At 49.0% G+C, this 21,872-nt stretch overlaps 10 protein-coding genes across 10 annotated transcripts; 4 read left to right on the forward strand and 6 right to left on the reverse strand.

Moving 5' to 3' along the window:
- Positions 1 to 1,288: 1,288 nt before the first annotated feature.
- N7489_000271 (uncharacterized protein) lies at positions 1,289 to 1,795 on the forward strand (the record flags this gene model as incomplete). The annotated part of the gene is made up of 1 exon (XM_056706026.1): positions 1,289 to 1,795. The coding sequence occupies one exon, from the start codon at positions 1,289 to 1,291 to the stop codon at positions 1,793 to 1,795; it is 507 nt and encodes a 168-aa protein (XP_056570328.1).
- A 430-nt stretch (positions 1,796 to 2,225) lies between these two features.
- Positions 2,226 to 3,654, reverse strand: N7489_000272 (phosphotransferase family protein; the record flags this gene model as incomplete). Its single annotated transcript, XM_056706027.1, has 3 exons — positions 2,226 to 2,940; positions 3,027 to 3,593; positions 3,644 to 3,654. 3 exons carry the CDS (start codon positions 3,652 to 3,654, stop codon positions 2,226 to 2,228), a joined length of 1,293 nt encoding a protein of 430 aa, XP_056570329.1.
- Positions 3,655 to 4,290: 636 nt separating this feature from the next.
- N7489_000273 (uncharacterized protein) lies at positions 4,291 to 5,127 on the reverse strand (the record flags this gene model as incomplete). Its single annotated transcript, XM_056706028.1, has 1 exon — positions 4,291 to 5,127. The coding sequence occupies one exon, from the start codon at positions 5,125 to 5,127 to the stop codon at positions 4,291 to 4,293; it is 837 nt and encodes a 278-aa protein (XP_056570330.1).
- Positions 5,128 to 5,839: 712 nt separating this feature from the next.
- N7489_000274 (putative extracellular protein) lies at positions 5,840 to 7,060 on the reverse strand (the record flags this gene model as incomplete). The annotated part of the gene is made up of 1 exon (XM_056706029.1): positions 5,840 to 7,060. One exon carries the CDS (start codon positions 7,058 to 7,060, stop codon positions 5,840 to 5,842), a length of 1,221 nt encoding a protein of 406 aa, XP_056570331.1.
- Positions 7,061 to 8,624: 1,564 nt separating this feature from the next.
- On the reverse strand, positions 8,625 to 9,588 carry N7489_000275 (TatD family hydrolase; the record flags this gene model as incomplete). The annotated part of the gene is made up of 2 exons (XM_056706030.1): positions 8,625 to 9,521; positions 9,574 to 9,588. 2 exons carry the CDS (start codon positions 9,586 to 9,588, stop codon positions 8,625 to 8,627), a joined length of 912 nt encoding a protein of 303 aa, XP_056570332.1.
- Positions 9,589 to 9,925: 337 nt separating this feature from the next.
- Positions 9,926 to 11,634, reverse strand: N7489_000276 (hexokinase family protein; the record flags this gene model as incomplete). The annotated part of the gene is made up of 2 exons (XM_056706031.1): positions 9,926 to 11,117; positions 11,171 to 11,634. The coding sequence occupies 2 exons, from the start codon at positions 11,632 to 11,634 to the stop codon at positions 9,926 to 9,928; spliced, it is 1,656 nt and encodes a 551-aa protein (XP_056570333.1).
- Positions 11,635 to 12,170: 536 nt separating this feature from the next.
- N7489_000277 (MFS transporter) lies at positions 12,171 to 13,657 on the forward strand (the record flags this gene model as incomplete). The annotated part of the gene is made up of 3 exons (XM_056706032.1): positions 12,171 to 12,455; positions 12,495 to 12,896; positions 12,953 to 13,657. The coding sequence occupies 3 exons, from the start codon at positions 12,171 to 12,173 to the stop codon at positions 13,655 to 13,657; spliced, it is 1,392 nt and encodes a 463-aa protein (XP_056570334.1).
- A 221-nt stretch (positions 13,658 to 13,878) lies between these two features.
- N7489_000278 (uncharacterized protein) lies at positions 13,879 to 16,112 on the reverse strand (the record flags this gene model as incomplete). The annotated part of the gene is made up of 4 exons (XM_056706033.1): positions 13,879 to 14,010; positions 14,064 to 14,356; positions 14,613 to 15,141; positions 16,110 to 16,112. 4 exons carry the CDS (start codon positions 16,110 to 16,112, stop codon positions 13,879 to 13,881), a joined length of 957 nt encoding a protein of 318 aa, XP_056570335.1.
- Positions 15,948 to 18,045, forward strand: N7489_000279 (UV-endonuclease UVE-1; the record flags this gene model as incomplete). The annotated part of the gene is made up of 2 exons (XM_056706034.1): positions 15,948 to 16,445; positions 16,510 to 18,045. The coding sequence occupies 2 exons, from the start codon at positions 15,948 to 15,950 to the stop codon at positions 18,043 to 18,045; spliced, it is 2,034 nt and encodes a 677-aa protein (XP_056570336.1).
- An 894-nt stretch (positions 18,046 to 18,939) lies between these two features.
- On the forward strand, positions 18,940 to 21,408 carry N7489_000280 (phosphatidate phosphatase App1 family protein; the record flags this gene model as incomplete). Its single annotated transcript, XM_056706035.1, has 1 exon — positions 18,940 to 21,408. One exon carries the CDS (start codon positions 18,940 to 18,942, stop codon positions 21,406 to 21,408), a length of 2,469 nt encoding a protein of 822 aa, XP_056570337.1.
- Between the last annotated feature and the right edge of the window lie 464 nt (positions 21,409 to 21,872).

Consider the following 21,872-nt stretch of genomic DNA (forward strand, 5'->3'; position numbering starts at 1 on the left):
ACCACCGTAATCACCTTTCATAAGTCTATGTGAGCTGGATGAATACTTGGTAAGCTGGGCAAAAGTCCTGAAGTATGCAACTGCCCCTTGTACTAACGCTAAGCTTCCCTACTGCAGCACGAGTGATTTTGATATCGCAGGCTACACCCACGCCCACGTGCAAGCCAACTCTTGAGGCTGGTAACCGGACGACATTCCAACTCAACCTCATCAAGTACACTTATAGAAACCCCCCCCCACCAACCCGTGTAGTCCTTGTAGTCTCTAAATACCTCGTAGGCAAGCGACCTAAAATAATACTCAGCACTGAGTAGAGTATAGAGTATTGCAAAGCAAGATAACTCTGATCTTATTCCTGGCAGATTAACAAGCAGCTTGGCGAACAGATCGGCGATGTGACCACAAGACACGGAACTACATTTCGCGTGTTCTGGAGACAACAACTTCTGTGACTTGTTTGTGCTCTTTTCCGATATATCCTGAGCTCAATAATGGAGCATATAATGTGGTTCGAACAATGGATGCCTCTGCTTATGGCTGTTAGTGTTAGCGCTCACATTAGGGCTTGGGTGGGGCTCTGGCATTACAAGTCTGGATGCTGTACTTGAATTCAAAGCATAGCGCTTTCACCTAGAGAACTGATAGCTTATGTTAATTACCCCTGGAGTGCAGGGAGCTGAACAACGCTGCCTGACAACTTCCTGGGATCCTTAGGTCTTAAGAAATACATTACGAGCCGAGCAACGAGACATAAAGCAATGCACTACTATTAACAATATCACAAGCAAAAGGGGAAGTCACTTATTCCAGCCATGATAAATGGTAGTGTAAAGTGTTCTGCCGTGGTTCTGAGCACAAGATTCGCTCATTCCCAGCAATACTATAACGGTACTAACACCGTACGATTGGACTGTGAAGTAGTATACATCGATAATAGAGAGGAAAGATATAGGAGGACCTCAGCGGCATGGGATGCTATCGTCGATATTGAGAGAATCGCGTAGGGATACGACAATGACTGCGAATGGACTTTCGAAACCGGCCTACTAGATGTAAAAGACAGATTCTGCCTTATAGTTCAATGAGTATTAGAAGCAGCAGCAAATAGATAGGAGTAATTCAGACATTATGTAGTAATATTACCTGATGCTTCTTGATGGATCTGATCAGGCTTCTGCTGACTGTCACACTGGAAAGGTACCTATGGCGGCGGTGTAGGACGGCTACTACTTCTACTATTACTAAGAATCAATATCTCTCCATTTAACGATTTTCAACTCACATAATCATGCTTGCCAGTATTACGAACATATTCACCCGCTCCACCAGTCCTTCCGTGCTCCTCGTTATTGGCAAGTTTGGTGCCACAATCCATGTTCTTCATCTCCTACCCGAGAACGGCACCATCGAACGCTTCAGCCTCACAACCGCACCTTCCACTACCACCTTCTGCCACCGTGGAGCTAGAGAGCAGGCGCGCGAGCAGATTGGCACAGTCGCACTTCACGTTGGAGATGGCGAGACTGCTAACAGCTTCCTCGACGACGTCGAGACACGAATCCGTAAGCTGCAGAATGATTCTCTAAGCTCGAGCCCGGCGCAGCTGCAGACAGGCAGCGTTGAGGTGACTCAGCTAGTGCAAGACGTCCTTCAGCCCGCGGCACTCGATGCGATTCATGAAAGAGAGGAGCGAGATCGCTCTATGCGCGCGACGCAGACGTACCCTGTTTTTGTTGTTTACATCATACGCTCGAGCGTAGGGATGTACCTGACTGAGCTGACAAGCTTTCCTTAATGAGATTCCATCAGTTCCTGTCCTCAAGATATGAATAGTAGTTGTGGTGTTTTGAAATAACATTACATGAATCACAGTAATACACTGACACAATTTTTATTCTGTATATGGCTTGGTCTTTTAGAATACTATATGAATAAGAGTAGTTAAGCATGTAGGGCACTAGTCAATAGAGTAATAGCATGAAATACTGAGTCTCTGTATCAATATCCATTGAAGACTTGACAATGAATAGTTAGACTGCACTGCATGTCAAGCGCATCATTAGTGAGCATAAGCCCAGACCTCGGGAGGCGATTTCAACTGAGCCTTGAAGCGTCCTGGAGCCTGTTGGGTTTACTTTTGGTATCAGCTGGTAGTTCTGAGTTTTTTGTCAGTAGAGTCTGTCTCCCTAGTGACCCATAGCTTAAGAAAAATCTGCAAATGATATTTATAAATCAACCAGTTCATCAATGCTGTAATGAGAATCCAAATTACCCGCACGTGTCTGGTGCATTTTCTTCTCAACGAAGGCGTCAATGTCTACACGCTCCTCCGCGCTTAGTAGACATAGCCGATCGTCAATTGTTGTAAGAAGACCAAAGAATCTCTGATCAATGAAGCTCCAATAGATCTCATCAAACATGGAGCTATGTCGTGAGGCAAGACAAATCCAAAATAGTCCAGTCTCTAGTGAGTTCTCCATGGCAGTCGATAGACGCTGAGATTGTAACAACGACCCGTCTTTGATTTTTCTTGCCTCACAATCTTGAAGTGCTTCAAGAAACGTGTGAAACCTCGGCATAAAACGCACCATAAATTGATCGAGATCCGGCTCCCAGTCCTCCGGACGTTCCAATAGGAGCCACCAAGGAGCAGCATATGTAAACTCAACAGGGGCAGCGTAAGCAAACTCCCAATCGATCACCCCAGCGACAATAAGCCTCGATGGATCAACAAGAACATTATCAGGGCGAAGGTCGTCGCAATAGAGCCGGAAAGGTCCGCTGCAGTGCTTGGATATCTGACGTGAAATTCTGCGAAAAAGGCAGCGCGCGATATATTTCTTCCGACAGTCGGCTTCATCTGTCACGGCATCGTTGCGTTGAAACTCAAGATGATGGAAATGTTGCCGAGCGAGCTCCTCGAAATAATCCGCCGCGTTACTAAATGCGGTCGTCCAAAGACATTATGTGGAATATTGGAAAATTGAGAAAGCCGATTCATGTTAAAAGAGAGCGGACGCTTTGACACAATCCAACCGCCTGACTCATCCTGTCTGATAGCCCCAATAGACGGAAATGTAGGCTTCGACAGCTCTAGAAGTACTTCAGCCATGCCGAAGTAAGCTCTCTTCAAGACCGACATAGGGATATCCGAACTCAATGTAACTATCTCTTGAGATGAGTCTCTGAGGTAGCCGCTCAACGGATTTCCTTCGATAAAAGACATCACAATGTATGGACCAACCACACACTTGCCATATCCTAAGACATGTGGAACAGGGATCGTTGTGTGCTGAGCAACATATCCCATTATAGCAACCTCATCTTCAACCTTTTCATTGCGAGCAATGACCCGACCGAGGGCAGTAAAGCGAACCAAAACGCGATGTCCGTTTTCAAAAGTGACTCGGTAGCAAATATTAAAAGCGCCATTTGGAAGCCGCAAAGCCGTCATAGGCGTACCATGACAATGCCGGGAAGCAAGCTTTCCTGCCAAATTCTCCGGTGAATTTCTGAGTAGATTTTGTATCCACACCTGAAAAATCCGGTCGGATTGCTGTTTCGCGAGACTGTCGAAGTCCATTTCGTATACACTGCGAGGATGGTGTGAGGACAAGAGTCAGGAGGAAGAAACACAACTGACCGCGGACTCATGTGATGTGAGTCCCTGGTTCGGAGAGCCTTCATGCTAGCCAATTGCTGTGAAGCTTGAGGCGCCAGCCCCTCTGCTGCAGCGGTGGTCTCACTGGGTAGCCAATGAAACCCCATTATCCATCACGGAAAGAACGACCATGCAACGACCCCATTGCGGCGCTAAATCTGGAGCAAGATTTCCCAAAGAGACTAGTGCCCTCTAGTCTAATAAGGTCAGTGCGAGAAAGGGAAGTGATGATGACTTCCCAGATGCGAAAAAGTTCTGCGGACCGTCGACTAATGGTTATGATCCGTAGTACATATACGCTAGTCTAATGACGCTGGTCACGAGATTGAAAACAAGAGCTAGTAGTCCGACCTGGCTCTTAGGCCGCGGACGTACGTCCCAGTCGGACCGCAGACCGCCAACTAGCGACCTAGCCGGCTTTTAAACAGCGCGGGTCGCAGATCTGCTGTTTATGGACCTATGTTGTACAATGTCGAAGATCCCATGATATGCTTCGATTAAATTCTATCCAGCAATCCACTTTGTCGTGCACAACTAATCTTAACTAAATGACTTCACCTGAGGGAGTGTCGAACTATAGCAAATTGTACAAGTTCATCAATGTACGAGTCCACCACCCTCACAAAACTTCATCGCGATGCGCTAACTATCTTAAAACAAGCAAAAGCGGCAACAGCCAGGGACACTGCGCTCAGAAATGCATCTGCACCAGTCCCGATACGATTCGAGAGTACGTCGTCGTTTACCGTGTCGCGCGGTATTAGATTGAACGTCGTTGCAATTGCCGACCACCCTGCAATCGCCGGAACAACCAATGTATCGGCCATTCCAAAGAAATACTCGAATGGAAGTTTTGAAGTTGACGACAGGGCGAACGTTAAAGCGAGAGAGTACAACTCTAGAAGGCGATACCGGCGTCCAGATCCAAAGCACGGCAATGTCAAGAGAACGAATCGATAGCATGCGTGTGCAAATATCCACGATTTGCTGACGGCAGTGAAGACGAACAAGTTATCGTGAACCATGACTGTCTTCCATCCAACGCGGCGTCCTTTTTGGATGATCCAAACGAAGAGGGCAACGCAAGTGAATTTGCTACATATTCCCCGAAGGGTGCCGCCTACGGGAGTCGCGACCATCATGCCAATGTTTGCGTACACCGCAAAATTAACATAGGTCGTAAAGGCGGGTAGGAATCTCGTCTGCAAAGACCGATCCGCAGTCAGGAACGTTAGGACAGAGCCGAGGCCGAAGGGAAGCAAACACATGGTTTTGGTCATTTCGCCGAGAGTAGCCGTTGTGTTAAATAAGAAGATAGTCGCGCTGGTCCCAAGGACGACGAGCAAAAGCAAGCCCGGGCTCCGAAGAGCACACCCATAGGTGAGGATGAGGATGATGGTAAGCCATACGTTGAATTGGATATCAACGTACGGTTCAAGCGCCGTAAGTAGTAGTGAGGAAGCCATGAGATGAGCCGCGTAGTTCTATCCGGAGCTTTGGCTTGAGCTTCCCCAGCTGTCGTGCGGCCCTCGCCTAATTGCGCTCTCGGTAGCTTGGAATAGCCAGTTGGATTTTCCAAAACGTAGGGACAATATAACCCAAGAAGAGTTTACTGGGATGCTAGGAAAACCAGAAATTGGCTAAATATCACAGCCGGAAGATGAATGACCAACGGCGCTGGGTGCAAACCTTGGAAGTACCTAGTACTGTACTGGACGGTGGGCGGTGAAGCGCCGGCTCGCCCTCCAAAGTCACAGGAAAGACGGCCGTTTCTGGCGCCAAAAGTGGTCATTTGCGGCGTCATTTTCACAGGTCGTCATATTCTAGTTGTAATATAAGTATTAAGCCGAAGTTTCCAAAAAATTGAATTAACAAGCAGAATCATTAGGTACTTTGGCATGACAATACCGTCAATATAGGGACATCAACTAACTCATCGCTTAACAGGTCATGGGTAAGGATACGAGAAACAATATAGAGCGCCCAGATGCCGGACTGAAAGAGACATCGACTGTTCAAGTCCGAAGACCGGAACTGGCGAGCATATCGCTCGACTGGTCAGTCTATGAACTGGTAAAATTGAAATATCCACCGGGATGTATCCGAAAAGAAAAGGGAAAAAAGGGAAAGACGGGAAAACAATCGGCAAGAGAAATGAAATTAGGAAACTGAGCGCCCTTAGTGGCGAGCAGTGATAAAGCCCCAGCGGCAAATAGTACCGGCAGCGACGGGGCCCATGAAGATGGGCTTACCGTGAGTGCACATAGCAAAGCTCAAGCCATCAGGTGAGCAGATGATATCCCCAGAGTGGCAGGACCATTGACCAACGTAGTTAACAAACTGGTTGTTAGTAGAGGCCTCGGTGGAAGCCACACGGGAGTCAGCGGCGGCGGGAGTGCCGAAGACCTTGGCAATCTTGGATGCCTCCTTGGTAGTAGTGGAGGAGGAAGTGCTGGTGGAGGAGGACTTCTTCTCAGACTCGGTGGTGGACGAGGCGCTAGTGGTGGTGGGCTTCGTCTCAGACTTCGAAGTGGTAGACGACGTGTCGGTGTTGGTGGGCTTTGTCTCGGACTTGGTCTCGGACTTGGAGGACGATGTACTCGTGGACACAGACTTGGAACCACTGTCCAGGAAGGGAGCGTGTTCGGAACACTTGTAGCCAGGGCCCTCAGCCTTGCCGATGAGCTTGGGGCCGGGCTTGGGGAAGTGAACGGGCTCGCCCTCGATGGTCACACACTTGCCAGCCTGGTCGACGTTGGCAAGGAAGAGATCAGGGAGGCTATCGAAGCTGCTCTTGGCGTTTGTGGTGTGGCTATTGGGCTTGTTGTTAGGTGTCTGGTTGTTCGACTTGTTGTTGTGCTCCTTCTTGGTGTTCTTCTCATCGAGCATCGGCTTGGGGGCCTCCTTGGCCTCACGGTTTCCGGAACCACCAATGGTGATCATAGCACAGTTCATGTACATCTCGCGGTTGCCGACCTTGTTGAACCAGGTCCAAGCAAATAGAGCATCACCACTTGGCGCGTCCGAGGGGACCTCAAATTCGTATTTCTTATCAATAGGGCAGTCACCCTCCATCGACTGGAAGACCTTGAAGGTCTTTCCCTTGTCATAAGTTAGGGCGAGCTGACATGAGCCACCACCATGGACCGCACTTCCTTCCAGCTGTATCTCTTGGGAAGAGCCTGGTTGCCATGTAGCCACAGCCTCAAAGTCATCATCGGCGTATCCTTTGCATGGGTAGTCGCTACCCGAGGTGGAGAGAGGATTAGTGTAAGAATAATCCTTCTGGCCCTTGGCTTCCTTGTTGAGGGGACTGCGGATAGGGTATGGTTTGCTCATCTGAATATGAGCCGAGACAGTGGTGGCCAAAAGGCCAGAAAGGATCAATGTGCCCTTCATTTTGATTGGGGTGTTTCTATGCCGTGTATTAGTCTCAAAGCTCTCTGATAATGGCAATATCGAACGACTGCCCGAGGAAAGAAAGAAGCAATTGCCAGTGCTCTACTTACAGCGTCTTTGGAATGTTTTGTGTATAGACTTTTGATCACTTGAAATGATACTAAACACTTCTTAGCCACCAATGTCAATTATCACACAGTATGGAAGATTGAGAGAAGGGAAGAAAATCCGGGTTGTCGACAACGATTAGTATAAATACATAGCCAGCGATCCATAACATTCCGCATAACTCCACGGAGGAATGGCAGATACCATCATGTTGCGGCCTTTTCCCGTTAGCTTATGGCCTAATTAAGGCCCTCGCAACGTAAAGAATGTCAACAAATCGGAGCCCTCGCCAGCATATATGCTTAATCTCGCAGTATTGTCGCATGAGAGGTCAAGGGAAAATAATTAATATTAACAGAATCAACATGTCCAAGTTCAATCCCGATACGAGCATTAGGAAAGCCACACGGATCTCCGCTCGACCTTGTATTGTCCAAATACCTACTCCGTAGATCGCCAGCAGAACAAACTCCGCTGTTTAGTGGCAACAACTCGTGGAACAATAGGATTATAAACATAGTGGACGCCGAGGGACCAAATGTGAGAAGACAGCACCATGTCTTCCTTCATTCCAACCTGTGTAAATCTCCGCAAGCTAAGTTCTGTTCAGGAATCTCGACATACTGCCGGGAAGGCGAAAAAGGACGCGTCACACTTATTTATAAATGCCGATTTTTGTCCGGTAATCAGGTCCCATCTTAGACGCAAATCCATTCTGTGTAGTTTCTTTCGTCCAATCGTGAGCTGCGGAATACAACCAGTTTGGGGCTCTTCTCAAGGCCGGGGCAAGCCCTAAGGGGTGGTTGGAGCCCCTGGGTGCCACCCCCTGCATGCCCATCCAGGGCACCAATCACGATTCCCTAAGATAAGGGCTTTGTTTACATCCACAGTAAACCTAGCAGGATTCTTTTTATATCGTGGAAAAGCTTGTCGCTGGGATCCGCACGTTGGACTTCGAGGTACTACAACAGTATCTGCTAGTTGAATATGCTATATAACTATTTGGTTCAAGAAACAATAGTTAGTTACTCCAAATTCTTTAGCTGACTAGAGTTGCAGAAAGAAGAAGTTCCTGGGCTTGTTTATTAATTCAAAAAGATTACTCTCTTTAAAATAAGAGCACCGGTAGCTCATTTGGTAGAGCGTGCGATTGCAAATTTGGCAATCATCGCGAGGTAGCGCGTTCGATCCGCGCCCGGGGCTTTTTTGATTTTTTTTTGGTCCTTGTAGCAAGTATAAGAAGGGACTACAGCGGGTAACACTACAATATGGATAGATTTATCGGGTACAGGTGGGAGAAACCACGCAGTGTAGGTAAGAATACACGAAGAATTAGTTAGAAAGAACTGGCTCACTTGAAGACGATCCGGAACCATGCCCTAACCTAGATCATAAAGAGGCTTGCAAGTCTCTTTTTGCTTTTCACTTCTAGTTTCTAATCTATTATCCGTAAAATTTACCAAAACATCAGGCTACTATTATTCCAAGCGGCCTCAGCGACTTCTTCCAAGGCGACACCCTTCAACCCCGCCACAACCAATCCCACACGCTCCATGAAACAACTCTCATTGCGCGTCTTGACCATTTGCCCCAGTATAAACTTGTTATGTTTCCGACTCGCCGGCAATGGCCTCGCAGTTTCCAAGTAAACCGCGATTTTGGGGTCATTAGACAAAACCTCGCACCACGGCGCATCAGTCTCCAGTTGCAACTTGTCCAATGGAATATTCCTAACCATTTCCAACTGTTCATCCGTCCGGAACGAGACACCGTTGACACTAATCTCAAGACCCAGTTCGACAAGCTGGAGCATCTCCCCCTTCGTCCCCGCAAAAGAATGCACCAGCCCGCCACGCGGCAGTCTTGGTAGGAAAGGCTTGATGATAGAAATTAAATCCTCAGCTGATTCACGAACATGCAAGAACAGCGGTAATTGAAATTGCACGGCCAGCTCCAATTGCTCGCGGAATGCGCGTTGCTGCGTTTCCTTATCTGCCCGATCCAGGTACTCGTAGTCCAACCCGATTTCCCCAAACGCAGCTAGAGGCGACGGCTTCTCGGCTAGGAGACTTTCACCCAGTTCGCGCAGCGAGTTGAGATATTCTGCTTCTGGCCGTTCGTAGATCTCGCCGGCGTGGTACGGATGCACGCCCAAGGTCATTTTGCACATATCCGGGAACTCCCTCACTGCCTGCAGGTTTTGTTTTGCGCCTTTCAGATTCATGGTGGTGAGCATGACCTTTTCACAGCCATAGTCTCGGGCTCTTTTTAGGACTTCTGCAAAATCTGGTTCGTGATATTGCTTTCCTCGGTAGATGCCTTGGAATTGGTCTGCTGTGAATGTGACGGCAACCTGTCGCCAGTCTTAGTTAAATTTCTAGAAACAACGGAAGAAATTTACTTACGTCGAAGAACTTCATTGTCATTATTCGGGTGGGATATCGCAAGGGAAAGAAAAGGAAAAGTCTTAATCGTGGGTTTAGCGTTCTTGGCGGGTTCCAACCAAATAGGGCTGATATATATTGGCAATCGTAAGATTTGTGAGGCTCGGCAATGAAATGCTAACCAGCAGGCTTCACACAGTTTTTGAAGTAGACCTTCAATTCAGATGATGTTACAAGTTGTTTAGTTGACAGGACAACATGGAAATGCTACCGATGTCGGCGGCGAAAGTGGGGTGGGGTTGTTTTTTCTTTCCTGTGAAGCCCCGAGGGGTAAAAGGCGAGATATAGATTTTATAATGCATCTATATGACTATCAATTAGTGGTAACCTTAATTTCCCCAATTTCCCCTGACGCCGTTCCCGCAAGGACACCAGTTCCAATGATCCCACCATCACTGGCCTCTCGCAAGAAGACACTCTTTCCTCCTACTTGAGGACCAGCCCGCAGTAGAAGTCGATCAATATATCTCTGTACATTTTCTTTATAGTGAGGATAGTGTTGAATCACACCACCTGAGAAGGCCACCGCGAGCTCCTCGGGTCCGCTATTCCAACCTGGCGTTGACGATGGGACTGACTCGGGGTCCGTTTCCTCGGTAGCCCTAGTATCCGTATTGATTTTTCCCCCATTGACGTGCTTGGGCGCTTTGTTGCACAATTGAACTTCATCGATGCAGTCTAGGAGACCAACAACCGCAGAAGCCACCAAAGAAGCCGCTCGATCCTGCACGGCCGAGGCAATAGCCCGAATATCACGGGCATATTCAGGAGACCAAGTCCAATCACTCTCAGGAGATGGCTGAAGTGTCTTGGACAACTCGCTTGCTAAGCGCTCATCGGACAGAGAAGAAGCAACAACAAGCGAGAGGTAGTCCGTTGATAGGGAATATTCCTCAACCAACTTCAGCGGTAACTTAGAGCGTTGTATTCCCAAGACCCCATGGAACCAATCATAACACACAATGCGGACGAGCTCGCCAGTGTAACCACCGCCGACCATATATTCCATTGGTTGGAAACCAGGTCTTTTGCAATTTTTGTCCAGCTGAAGGTCCCATTTCGTTCGAATGCCAAGCTCATCAAACGAAGCCGCCGCAGTGGAGAGAGTCCATTCAGTCGAGATGAGTGTTTCCTGTGCGTCGGGGTGTTTCTCAAGAATGATTTTAGTTTTAGATTCGTGCAAGTCGGCAAGTTTCATAGGAACGGTTGCGTTGCATCCCGCACCCACGATCAGACCCATAACAACACGCGTGTTAGGCAAGGAAGGGATAGAGTACGCCAATGAAGCAAGGGTCGCTGTCGTGTCATTGATCATGACAGCGACTTTCAATTTAGGAAGAGAAAACAGCCTGCGGCGCTTAGCAGGCATGTTCATTTCATCCCCGTGAGTTGAATATGTGTGGCGTGCATATCCATTCAGCAGGGCTTGGCGGAGATTGAGGTCTGAGTTTAGTGAAAGACCTTTCCCTGTCGGCATCAAGATAGCTTCATCGAGGGAATCTTGTCTACAATAAATTAGCCGCAGAAACACACAGCCAAGTCTGGGGCCGAACTATACTTTATAGGAAGACAAAAGGAAATGCCTGTTGTTATTTGGTCAATCCGCTCTTCACTTGGGTTGGCCAGCCTGTCTGCCACGACCTCGGCGATACAGTCTCCAATCCATGTGAAGAGATCAATAGAATGCTCCTTTCGTAGATGCTCGGAAATGGGCCATGCCTTCTCTAATGTGCGTCGTACGCGTGCATGTCCTTCAACTTGTTGGTCTCCTAGGAGATCGATGAAGGCCACACGAAGGTAGTATAGACCAAAATAGACAGCAAGATAGCGTCCTGTTTCATGACCTGTTGGAAGACGTGTAAGGGCCGTTGGAATGAAATGTTCTGAAGATTCCGCGGCCAATTTTTTATAAGACGATGACAGCCGGCAGGATAAATCATACAAGGTCCCAAGTTCGACCCGGAGGGGCTGAAGAAACTCCTCGAAAGTAGGCTCTTTCGGGGAGACCTGCGAAGTTGCCATTTCAACTCGAAAATGCTGACGTGACGTGGCTTTGCCTAAGATGGAAAGGTTGAGGCATCCGAGGTCGGGTAAACACGCGCTGATGGAATACCACCACGTGACCGGCGTTTACTATATTTATTGTGTTACTTTTTATAATTTAGAACATTTCGAGATTGACAGGATTCGACGGTATATACTTCTGCTTCTACTTTAGGGTCCCTGCTGCTTTTTTATATCATCATTTGGCCTCTAGGGTTGGGTGTTAGCCACGGAATGCTGCCCTCGAACTCCACTTATGATTATTAGACGTACTAATTAGATGTGAGTATAGGATCTATAGACTTAAAAAATGGAAGTATTACATTCGGAACGATATAGAACTTACGAGCCATGTTATTGGACATGGATAGCTCTATAAATCTACACATATAGGATCTCGGGGTTACATTCGCCAGTTGTTTCCCCCGCATGATTACATGTCTCATATACCCCTCAATCTCACGATTCTTATTCACACCAAGAACTTTTCAGTCTTTAGAGGTGTCACTACAGAAATGAACAGAAGCGCAAGCTCGAGCCCAGGTGCATCTTGGCCACCATCGCCAAGCGAACCTACAGAATACCAATATACGCCCGAAGCAACGCCTTCAGAGACCGATGACATTGCTCCTTTGCACGCAGTAAACGTTGCACCAAGGTGGAACGAGTCGAAAACAACAATATGGAAGGTGACCGCCACGTTCTGGTGTGCATTCGTGATGGGGTCCAATGATGCTGCATATGGAGCAATCATTCCCTATGTTTGTGTCACCAAAACTCAGGTTTACTTGATATCTGCTGTATACAATAGCTGACCATCCTATTTGAATTTTATTTAGCTAGAAACTTACTATCAGAAAAGCTACACGGTCGTTTCCTTAGTGTTCCTTTCGCCTTTTGTGGGATATACTGTATCCGCTGTCCTAAGCAACCTAGTTCATCAGACCCTCGGCAGACGAGGAATCACAACAATTGCTCCAACTTGCCATGCAATTGCATTTGCAGTCATATCAGTTCATCCACCCTTTCCTGTACTGGTGGTTATGTATGTTCTGGTTGGCTTGGGGAGCGGATTTCACAATGCGGCATGGAATGTATGGATCGGGAACATGGCGAACTCGCATGAAGTGCTCGGTTTCTTCCATGGATTTTATGGCGTGGGGGCTACAATAAGCCCTCTTGTTGCTACAAGTCTGATTATCAAAGCTGGGTGGGAATGGTACTGTTATTACTATCTGATGGTATCTCGGCCCTCTCTGCAACCACTCGACATCGACAAACTAACGATGACATATAGACCGGAGCAGCTGTTATCGCGCTAATTTATTCCACTGCCGCCTTTTGGGCTGAAACTGGAAGCAAATATCAACAAGAGAATCCCAGTTTCCCAGACAGAGGAGGAGCATTCTCTCAAACGCGTCTTGCACTTACATATAAGGTCACCTGGATATGCGCCATCTTCCTCTTCCTCTATGGTGGAATCGAGGTAGCAATCGGTGGTTGGATTGTTGTATTTATGACGAATGTCCGACACGGCGACCCATTTGATTCCGGAATGGCAGAGACCGGCTTCTGGCTCGGCATCACAGTCGGTCGATTCGTGCTAGGATTTGTATCACCACGAATTGGAGAGAAGCTGTCCATTGCTATATACATCTTGCTTGCAATTGCTCTTGAGCTTGTCTTCTGGCTCGTGCCTGAGTTCATCGTGTCCGCGGTTGCGGTTGCATTTGTGGGATTCTTTATGGGGACTATCTTCCCGGGAGTTGTGATCGTGGCGACACGATTGCTACCGAAGAATCTCCACGTTGCTGCTATTGGATTTGCGGCCGCCTTCTCTATGGGTGGTGGTGCTGTTTTCCCTTTTATGATTGGTGCTATTGCTCAGGCTAAGGGGGTGACGGTGCTGCAGCCGATCTTGCTCGCCATGCTGGCTGTATCATTGGGGATTTGGGCAACCATGTTTCGGCTCCCTCAGCACGGGTTATCCCATCAAGTCTGAGCAGAAAAATTATAAATCAGAAACGGTCGACCTGGTACGGTTCATATCCCTCGGCTGTCGACCCTGGGCCACAACATCTTGGGTTCTAAGGGCATAAAGTGTAGGAAGTGGCGAAACCTGGCTGTTATACCTCGCTGCTTTTATTTCCCTGGTTTGTTCTTTGGCCACACAGCTAAGACTTGCGCCACACTTGAAGTGAATTATTATTATACTATATCTAATCACACATCACGCAATCCGCTTGCTCTTTTCAGACCTTGAACTTCGGGACCGATGCGACGGACTATGCCAGCGCCTTCATGGCCAAATTCATCATCCTTCGCTTCAACAATGCCCATAGCACATAAGACATCCTGTGAATTTGTGTCAGTATTTGGTATTCTACCCACTCGTTGTTCGGACGTACCTTGAAATTCAAACCCGTTACATACGTCTCGATTTCCACCTCATCTCCTTTCAGAGTCTTGGTATCTTCGTAAGCCCAGTGTAACGCAGCCAAGCGGCCGGGCTTACTCGTTTGAAGAGCCATGCTACCATTTGAACACAACGTCTGTTGCTCATCTTTCAATGAGAATGGATGGTACCGCCCAACTTTGACAGTATTGTCAACAATAGCGTATTCGAATTCAGGCTTGAGGTTTTCGTCCTCCTGGCGGGCTTGGAACTTCTCATATACGTCGATGAGTTTCTCCAAAGAGACTTCAAATTTGTCAACCTCACAAGTAGCAAAGTCGCAAGCATTTCATTGCGAATCGTCCGCGCTATGCTGTTGATCTGGGCAAAACTCGGGTCCTGACACTTGGCTTGTGATAAGCCTGTCACCCAGAGAATACCACATCCATTTAGGCTCTCAATCAAGTTCCTGAATGTATTAAAGCGGTGGTTATCCATGTTTTCAAAGAATGGGGCTTCGCCATCAAGCAAGGCACATCTTGTCCGTCAGGCAGACGCTCACCAAACCACGAATGATGAACGAGGAGTCCCCTGCCCTCTAGCACCTGAAGCAAAGGGCCAATCGATCTTGATTCAGAGAAAGCCAAGAGCGTGACGCATCTCTTAGGTGAGATATCAACTTCTGGTCTAGCCACGATCATGGCGTTCAACTGATATGGATGATCTGAATCCAAAACTGCAGCCTCAGGAGTGCGGAATCCAGCTGCCTGGAGTTCTCTTGCCCAGCGCTCGGCACCTATATACGGCTCATCCGACCGACTGTCAGCATCGCCGTACCACCAACCAGCTAGAGTTCCAAAAATATAGTTGATCCATTTGGACGTGGGTGTCAGTTCATGGAGCAAGAACCACCCCGTGGGAGAAAGGAGTTTCCGCACGTTACTCAGACTGTCGTTCAAAGATGCAGTGGCGTGGATGACATTAGTGGCCAGAATGAGGGCGTATTTACGGCCATCGAAACCCTGATCTGAGGGATCCTTGCTAATGTCGAGAGTAGCGTACTCGATATTTGGGTAACTGGCAAAGCCATCCTTTAACAACTACACCCGTTTTGCCTTCAGTTCGAGCCGTGTGTTGTCTCGGAGACCTAGAACCCGCTGATCTCTGGGCTCTGGTCCTCCTAGCTTTTATAATCAATGCCATTTGTGCAAGCCTGGTCCATGTCCACATTCAGTCCTTGGGGAAGCGGTGTGTATGCCGAAGGATACTTTAGGACACTGAAAGGATACTACATGTAGTACCAGATGGGCAGTTGGTGTGGACTCTGGACGCAGATCCGTACATATGTACGTCCCTCGGATCAACCCGGTAGACAAGGGCTTTCCCTTAGAGACATTGTACCCGCGTAGGAAATATAACAGGAACAACCTGCATATTGTACAACGTTGTACATAATATATAGCCCCTGCAGACAAAACCGTTGTACGATCTAATTTTCTACAATGACATTGTGACGTGTCCAATATAAAATAATAGCGGAGCACATATGCAGGCACTAGTTATACAACATAGTTTATTCAGGGGGGAAGCCGTCCCACTTCCTGCAGGTGAAGAGGTTCGTGCGACTTTTACTAAATCTGACAGGTGGATGGGAATGATTTACTGCATTTGTTGTATATTACAGTTACTACAGACCAGGAATGTCCAGCCTTGAAGATATTACTGAGATGGATTTGCATCGAATCGACATTTTGATGTTGGGGAGGTTGGTTAAGTTAGGTTAATTAATTAACTAATTGAGGTAATAACGTTGATGCGGTGAGTCGCGTCAATTAGCGCGTGGAACATCCCGAACTCCAAACCAACACTCATTGACATACCTCCAAAAGCCCGCTGAATGTGTCGGTCTTTCCCTCGGGTGCTACAGGGTCTGTCTATCCGTGTCCATTCCTTGGAAGCTAGCCAAAAGGTTCGACATACGTCATTGATCCCTGAATCCGTTCCTGTGGCGAGAACCAGATCGCTCGCCCCAATTCACAATGCCCATCATGCGGCTCACCATGTTCTGCGCTTCTCGTATTCCTCGTTTAAAAGGGTTGCGCATCCCCTAAACACATCGAGGTCTACACAGTCACGTGCATATTCGCAGAAGATTGACAGGCATCGTCCAGAAGATATGGTCAGGGCGACTGAGACGCCTGGACCGGAGGCGAAGCCGGTGGATATCCTCAATGGAGACATACCCCTGCCTGCTGGTCAGGCAGAAGCTGCATTGGACCCAGAATCAGATGAAGATATCCCCGTTGATTCTGAAGAGCTGAAGGAGGCGCTCGGCCGACCACCTCCGGTGAACAGCAGCTACCTTCCCCTCCCTTGGAAAGGCCGATTAGGATATGTGGGTTACACCGTGCTGGACACGATATACCCCGCCGATGACCCATCGATTCTGACTTGAATAGGCCTGTTTAAATACGTACCTTCGCTATTCAACGCCCTCCGTATTCTGTTCTCGGACATGTCGAATCGCCTCTATACTCGAGAATCGACACCCGCTCCAAGATCCCGACCAGCCCACACACCCGACCAAGAATCGTCCAGACCGCGACCAACCAGCCGATGTTGCACGCGGACAAGCCTTCGTCGAGGCGCTGGCCTTGGCGAATGTACGCGATTTGACCAAGATCATTCGTTGGAACGACAAATATGGCATTAAGTTCATGCGACTAAGCAGTGAGATGTTCCCATTTGCAAGTCACAAGGAATATGGCTATAAGCTGGCGCCCTTCGCCTCGGAGGCGCTGGCAGATGTAGGGCGTGTGGTTGCAGAGCTTGGACATCGGGTGTCGGTTCACCCTGGCCAATTCACTCAATTTGGATCACCGAGGAAAGAAGTTATCGAGAATTCTGTCCGCGATCTCGAGTATCACTCGGAGATGCTCCAGCTACTCAAACTCCCTCCACAGCAGGACCGGGATGCGGTCATGATCCTTCATATGGGTGGAGTGTTTGGTGATAAGGCTGCCACACTGGATCGGTTCCGAGAGAACTACGCTACGTTGTCACAGGACATCAAGAACCGATTGGTTCTAGAGAATGACGATGTGAGCTGGTCTGTTCACGATCTACTGCCTATCTGCGAGGAGCTCAATATCCCTCTTGTTCTCGACTATCACCACCATAATATCATTTTTGACGCCAATGAGCTCCGAGAAGGCACCGAGGACATCATACCTCTATACGATCGTATATCAGCAACGTGGTCTCGGAAGAATATCACCCAAAAGATGCATTACTCCGAACAGACTGCATCTGCCATCACCCCGCGCCAACGGCGCAAGCACAGTGCCCGTGTTACTACTTTACCCCCTTGTCCACCTACCATGGACCTGATGATCGAGGCCAAGGACAAAGAACAGGCCGTATTTGAGTTGATGAGAAACTTCAAACTCCCCGGCCACAATCTTGTGAACGAAATAATACCCTTCATGCGCCTCGACGAAAACCAACCATTCAAGCCACCCAAAAAGTCCAAGAAGAATGGCGGCTTCGTGGACTTGGAAGGCTCAATACCGCCGCCTCGCACCATCCCGGAGGAAGAAGTCGGAATGGGTGGACCTGACGGCAGAGTCTACTGGCCCGAGGGCATGGAAGAATGGCTCCGACCGGCAAAGAAAATCGTGAAGCCTAAAGCTGCACCAAGTCCCAAGAAAAGCGCCTCCAAGAAGGGCAAGATTGAGTCTGTCGCAGATGTTCCCCTAAATATACCCAGCAAGATGGAAACGCCAGTAAAGAAAACAAGCAGGGGCACGAAACGCACACCCTCGTCCAGGTCTCGCAAGCGCAAGGCATCGTTGATTGAGTCTACATCAGAGTCGGAAGAGACTGGAAACACCGAAGAGATTTCAGTGGAAGTGGACAGCGCCCCGGCCTCGATATCACTTTCGCGACGAAGTTCACGCGCGAAGAAAGTGAACTACACCGAGGACAGTGAATAACTGGCACCTGGTAGTTCATGTATATTAGTATACTATTTTATTTCGCAGATATTATCTAGCAAGAGGCTCTATGGCTAGATTATAGATCAAAATTATGTTCGATCAATGCAAAGCGCCTGGGTATATGCTTCCTCCACGATGGGCTTCACCTGTACACCCTCCACACAACAACATATTATAGAGATGTATGAATAAAATGAACAAGTATTGGATGATTGTACCTGGTAATCTAAGCAGAGTAAATATGGACAAATACTTGTGGCTATAATACTCGCCTAGAATCTTCGGTTGTAACGCGGTGAGAACATCCGAATAATCATCGTCATGGCCGATCTCTTCCCCGCAGGCAATCAACTTTCTGCAGCCTTACTTGACCTGACTTTTCTGATTCGGAATACACTTACCTTCTCCATATATCATACCACACGAGACCCTGGCGCCTAAATCACGTTTCCGTTGGCCAATCCCCCGGTCGAGGCCCTCTCTCTTCAAACGCCCGCCTACCACCCTCTTCCCTTCCTTCCCCCGCGAGCCTCGACCCAGCAGACTCTCGCGTATACTCCGTCTGATCATTGGCGCCCACTCAGCCAGACGAGCCCATTCCCGTCTCTGGGGTATCCGTCACGAGACCCTGCCCGCGCTCCGACACCGGGCGCAATCGCGAGTCTATCGAGCGATCGTCCAGCGACAAGCGCGACTCGCTGCACGCGATAGCAGACTTGGCGGGCGTCTTGTGAATTATCTTCTCGGTACGCAGCGACGATCAAGGTCGTGGAAATCCACTGCAGTATCCCCTAGCAGCCTAGCTGCAAGACACCCGAAGTCGATCCGCGAACCCCGCCACGGACCGAAGGACACAACGATAGACCCGATGTCGCAATCTGGACTTTCATCATGGGGACCGGGGGTGGAGATGGTACTGCTGCGCCTGGTAGCCGCCGAAAGAAGGTTTACGAATATTTCAAAGCGGCAAATGAGCTACGCCAGACCTATACCTCGCAATGGTCGGGGCAGAGGAATGACCACGATGAGGACTACTACAATACCCCTGGTGCATTCCCGGATGTGGAAATTGCACGGTCAGGCGATGAGGAGATGGTGGTTTTCCCTAGTTATGCTAGGAAATTGACAGAGAAGAAGAACACCGGTACCAGCCCTCGCCCGCGACGCGATTCGTGGTCAGAAACTATCGATGAATACCGGGGTGAAACCCGTGAGGATGATGATCTCTCCTCGCCTACATGGGATGCGACGGAGAGTGAAGATGCAGTCGTGGCCGTTGACGTGCGTGGCTGGATTTACTCTCCTGGTCGGGGACCGATGAGTCGAAAGCACCGGCTGATGATTGCCCTGGCCAGGAAGCTGAGCGGCGTCCCTGCGCCATCTGGAAATGGAAATGACGAAAGTAACGACAAGATCACTGGGAAGGGAGATGATGAATACATCGACAAGGAGATTCAAACATTAGTCGCCAATGCCGAGAAGGAAGCAGATCCGGCTTGGAGAGGCTCGAATGCGGAGCAAACACAACAGCCTGCTGCACAATTGAGTAAAGATGAATTATCCATGGCGAACGCCCATCTGATGGAAAGACTTCGTCCATTCTTGACGAATCCCGTTGGGAGCATGCCTGTAACAGTGTTCTTCTTCAACGACAACGAAAGCAAGTCTCGGAATATCATGACGGATGACTCAGGCCATTTTACTCTTCGCGCTACACTGCCCTTTGTGCCAACTCATATTCGCGTACTCGCATCTGAGGACCTGTCTGTCGCAAGGCCGATTGAGGTCATTGATCCGGTTGGAATCAGTTTGATCAGTGATATCGATGATACAGTCAAGCACTCAGCCATTGCCAGTGGAGCGAAAGAGATGTTCCGCAACACCTTCATCCGTGAATTGGATGAACTTACAGTCGAAGGAGTCAGCGACTGGTACTGCAAACTGGCCAGTGAAGGTGTGCAAATTCACTATGTGTCGAATGCTCCCTGGCAATTGTATCCCCTCCTTGAGCGGTACTTCAAGATGGTGGGATTGCCTCCAGGGTCTTTCCATCTCAAGCAGTACTCGGGCATGCTTCAAGGAATCTTTGAGCCCACCGCAGAGAGGAAACGAGGGTCATTAGAACAAATTCTGCGGGACTTCCCGGAACGAAAATTCATTCTTGTCGGCGACAGTGGCGAAGCTGATCTGGAGGTTTACACTGAGATTGTCTTGGCAAACCCTGGCCAGATTCTGGGTATCTTCATTCGTGATGTTACGACCTCAGAAACCCAGAAGTTCTTCGACAAGTCCGTCGGCCATCTTGACCAGTCTAAACGCAGTTACAGTTCGCCAGATGTGGTAGACCACTCGGATGCCGCCACCAACAGACCGACGCTACCGCCTCGAAGTGGTACGGCTGTTGACTCTACAGTGCCCGTAGCCCATCATGAGCCAGACCCAAAGGATCTTGACCTTGAGGATTTGATTGATCTTACAGATCTCATAATCGACGATCAGCCACCTCCCGCGGGGCTTACTCACCCCACCACCCCACGGCCACGCCCAGCGAAACCAAACAAACCATCCGCATTGCGCATGGTTTCTACGCCGGCTGATTTGGCGAAGAGTTCCAAGCCATCCTCTCTGCGCAACGTTGCTACACCTTCCGATGTGCCAGAAAAAGGCTCGAAGCCGGCACCAGAGCCAGAGGCCCCCAGACGCAAACCAGTCCCGCCTGTGCCACCCAGACGTGGAGTGCCCAAGACAGATTCATTGATTGATGTGGACCCCTCGCCTTCAACCTCTCAGAGCAGCGCTGGGATATCATCGAATGAAGCTCCTTCTTCGTGGCTCAAAGGCCTCGATGATGGTTCTGCAGGCGCGCAGAGTCCATCGCAAGCTGCACGCGCCAAGCCAGCCCCGCCTCGTCCCCCTCCGCGTCGCACAAACACCGGGTCTGCAGCAACTAGTTCAGATCCAAGTGCATCAACCGCACCAACTACGCCGGCTCGGACTCCGGCTGCCGCGAGTGGCATTCAATCATACCCAGCGGCAGCCGCCCAGGCTGCATACCAAGGGTTCCAATATGCAAGCGACCGGCTCAACTTCTCGGGATCTCCCTCTCTACGAAAAACTCCATCAAACCAATCACTCGGAAGGACAGGGTCCAACGAGTCGGGTGTGCCGCCTGCGCCCCTTCCTAATAAGCGTGAGGAGCTTTGGCGACGCCGTTGGGACCGCGCAAGTGAAGTGCTAGAACAGCACGGCGTTGTGCTGGGCAGTTGGCGCGTTGGAAGCGATGCGCAGCCTGTTTGTGCGTGGCTAATGGAGCAGGCAGTGAAAGATATCAATACTGCTCGTTCGAAGGGGGATCATTGACGACGTGTAGACATACATGTCAAGATGTGCCCATGAATACACTCCACTTGTTGCTCCATCGATTTGAGATATATTTTAGAAACATAGTTGGTATCAATGATCTGATCATCTTGATAGCCTCTATGTACATAGTACATAGAAAGAAGCCTATTCTTTTCAATATCTCCCCACCTGAAACTATATCCATCGTACATGTACTCCACGTTGTGTTGCTTCTTCTTTCCAGGCCTAGTTGAAGCTGAAAATGGCTCGTACCGATCGCACTTGGGCACATCCACGGTGGGTCGTAGGATGTTATAACCCCCTTAATGATTATAATTCAACAGCTTGCCCTTGCGAAAACACCAATTGTACATCGTATGCGAGACCAGTAATCAGAATCTGATCCCGAGGTCCCCGTTGGCTGGGGCTGGGGGTTGCAGCCAAGAAACCGACGATGCTGACATCACATTTCTCGGGCCTCG

Source organism: Penicillium chrysogenum, assembly GCF_028827035.1.
Source record: "Penicillium chrysogenum strain IBT 35668 chromosome Unknown utg000001l_segment0_segment0, whole genome shotgun sequence".
In the NCBI taxonomy this organism is placed as follows: Eukaryota; Fungi; Ascomycota; class Eurotiomycetes; order Eurotiales; family Aspergillaceae; genus Penicillium; species Penicillium chrysogenum.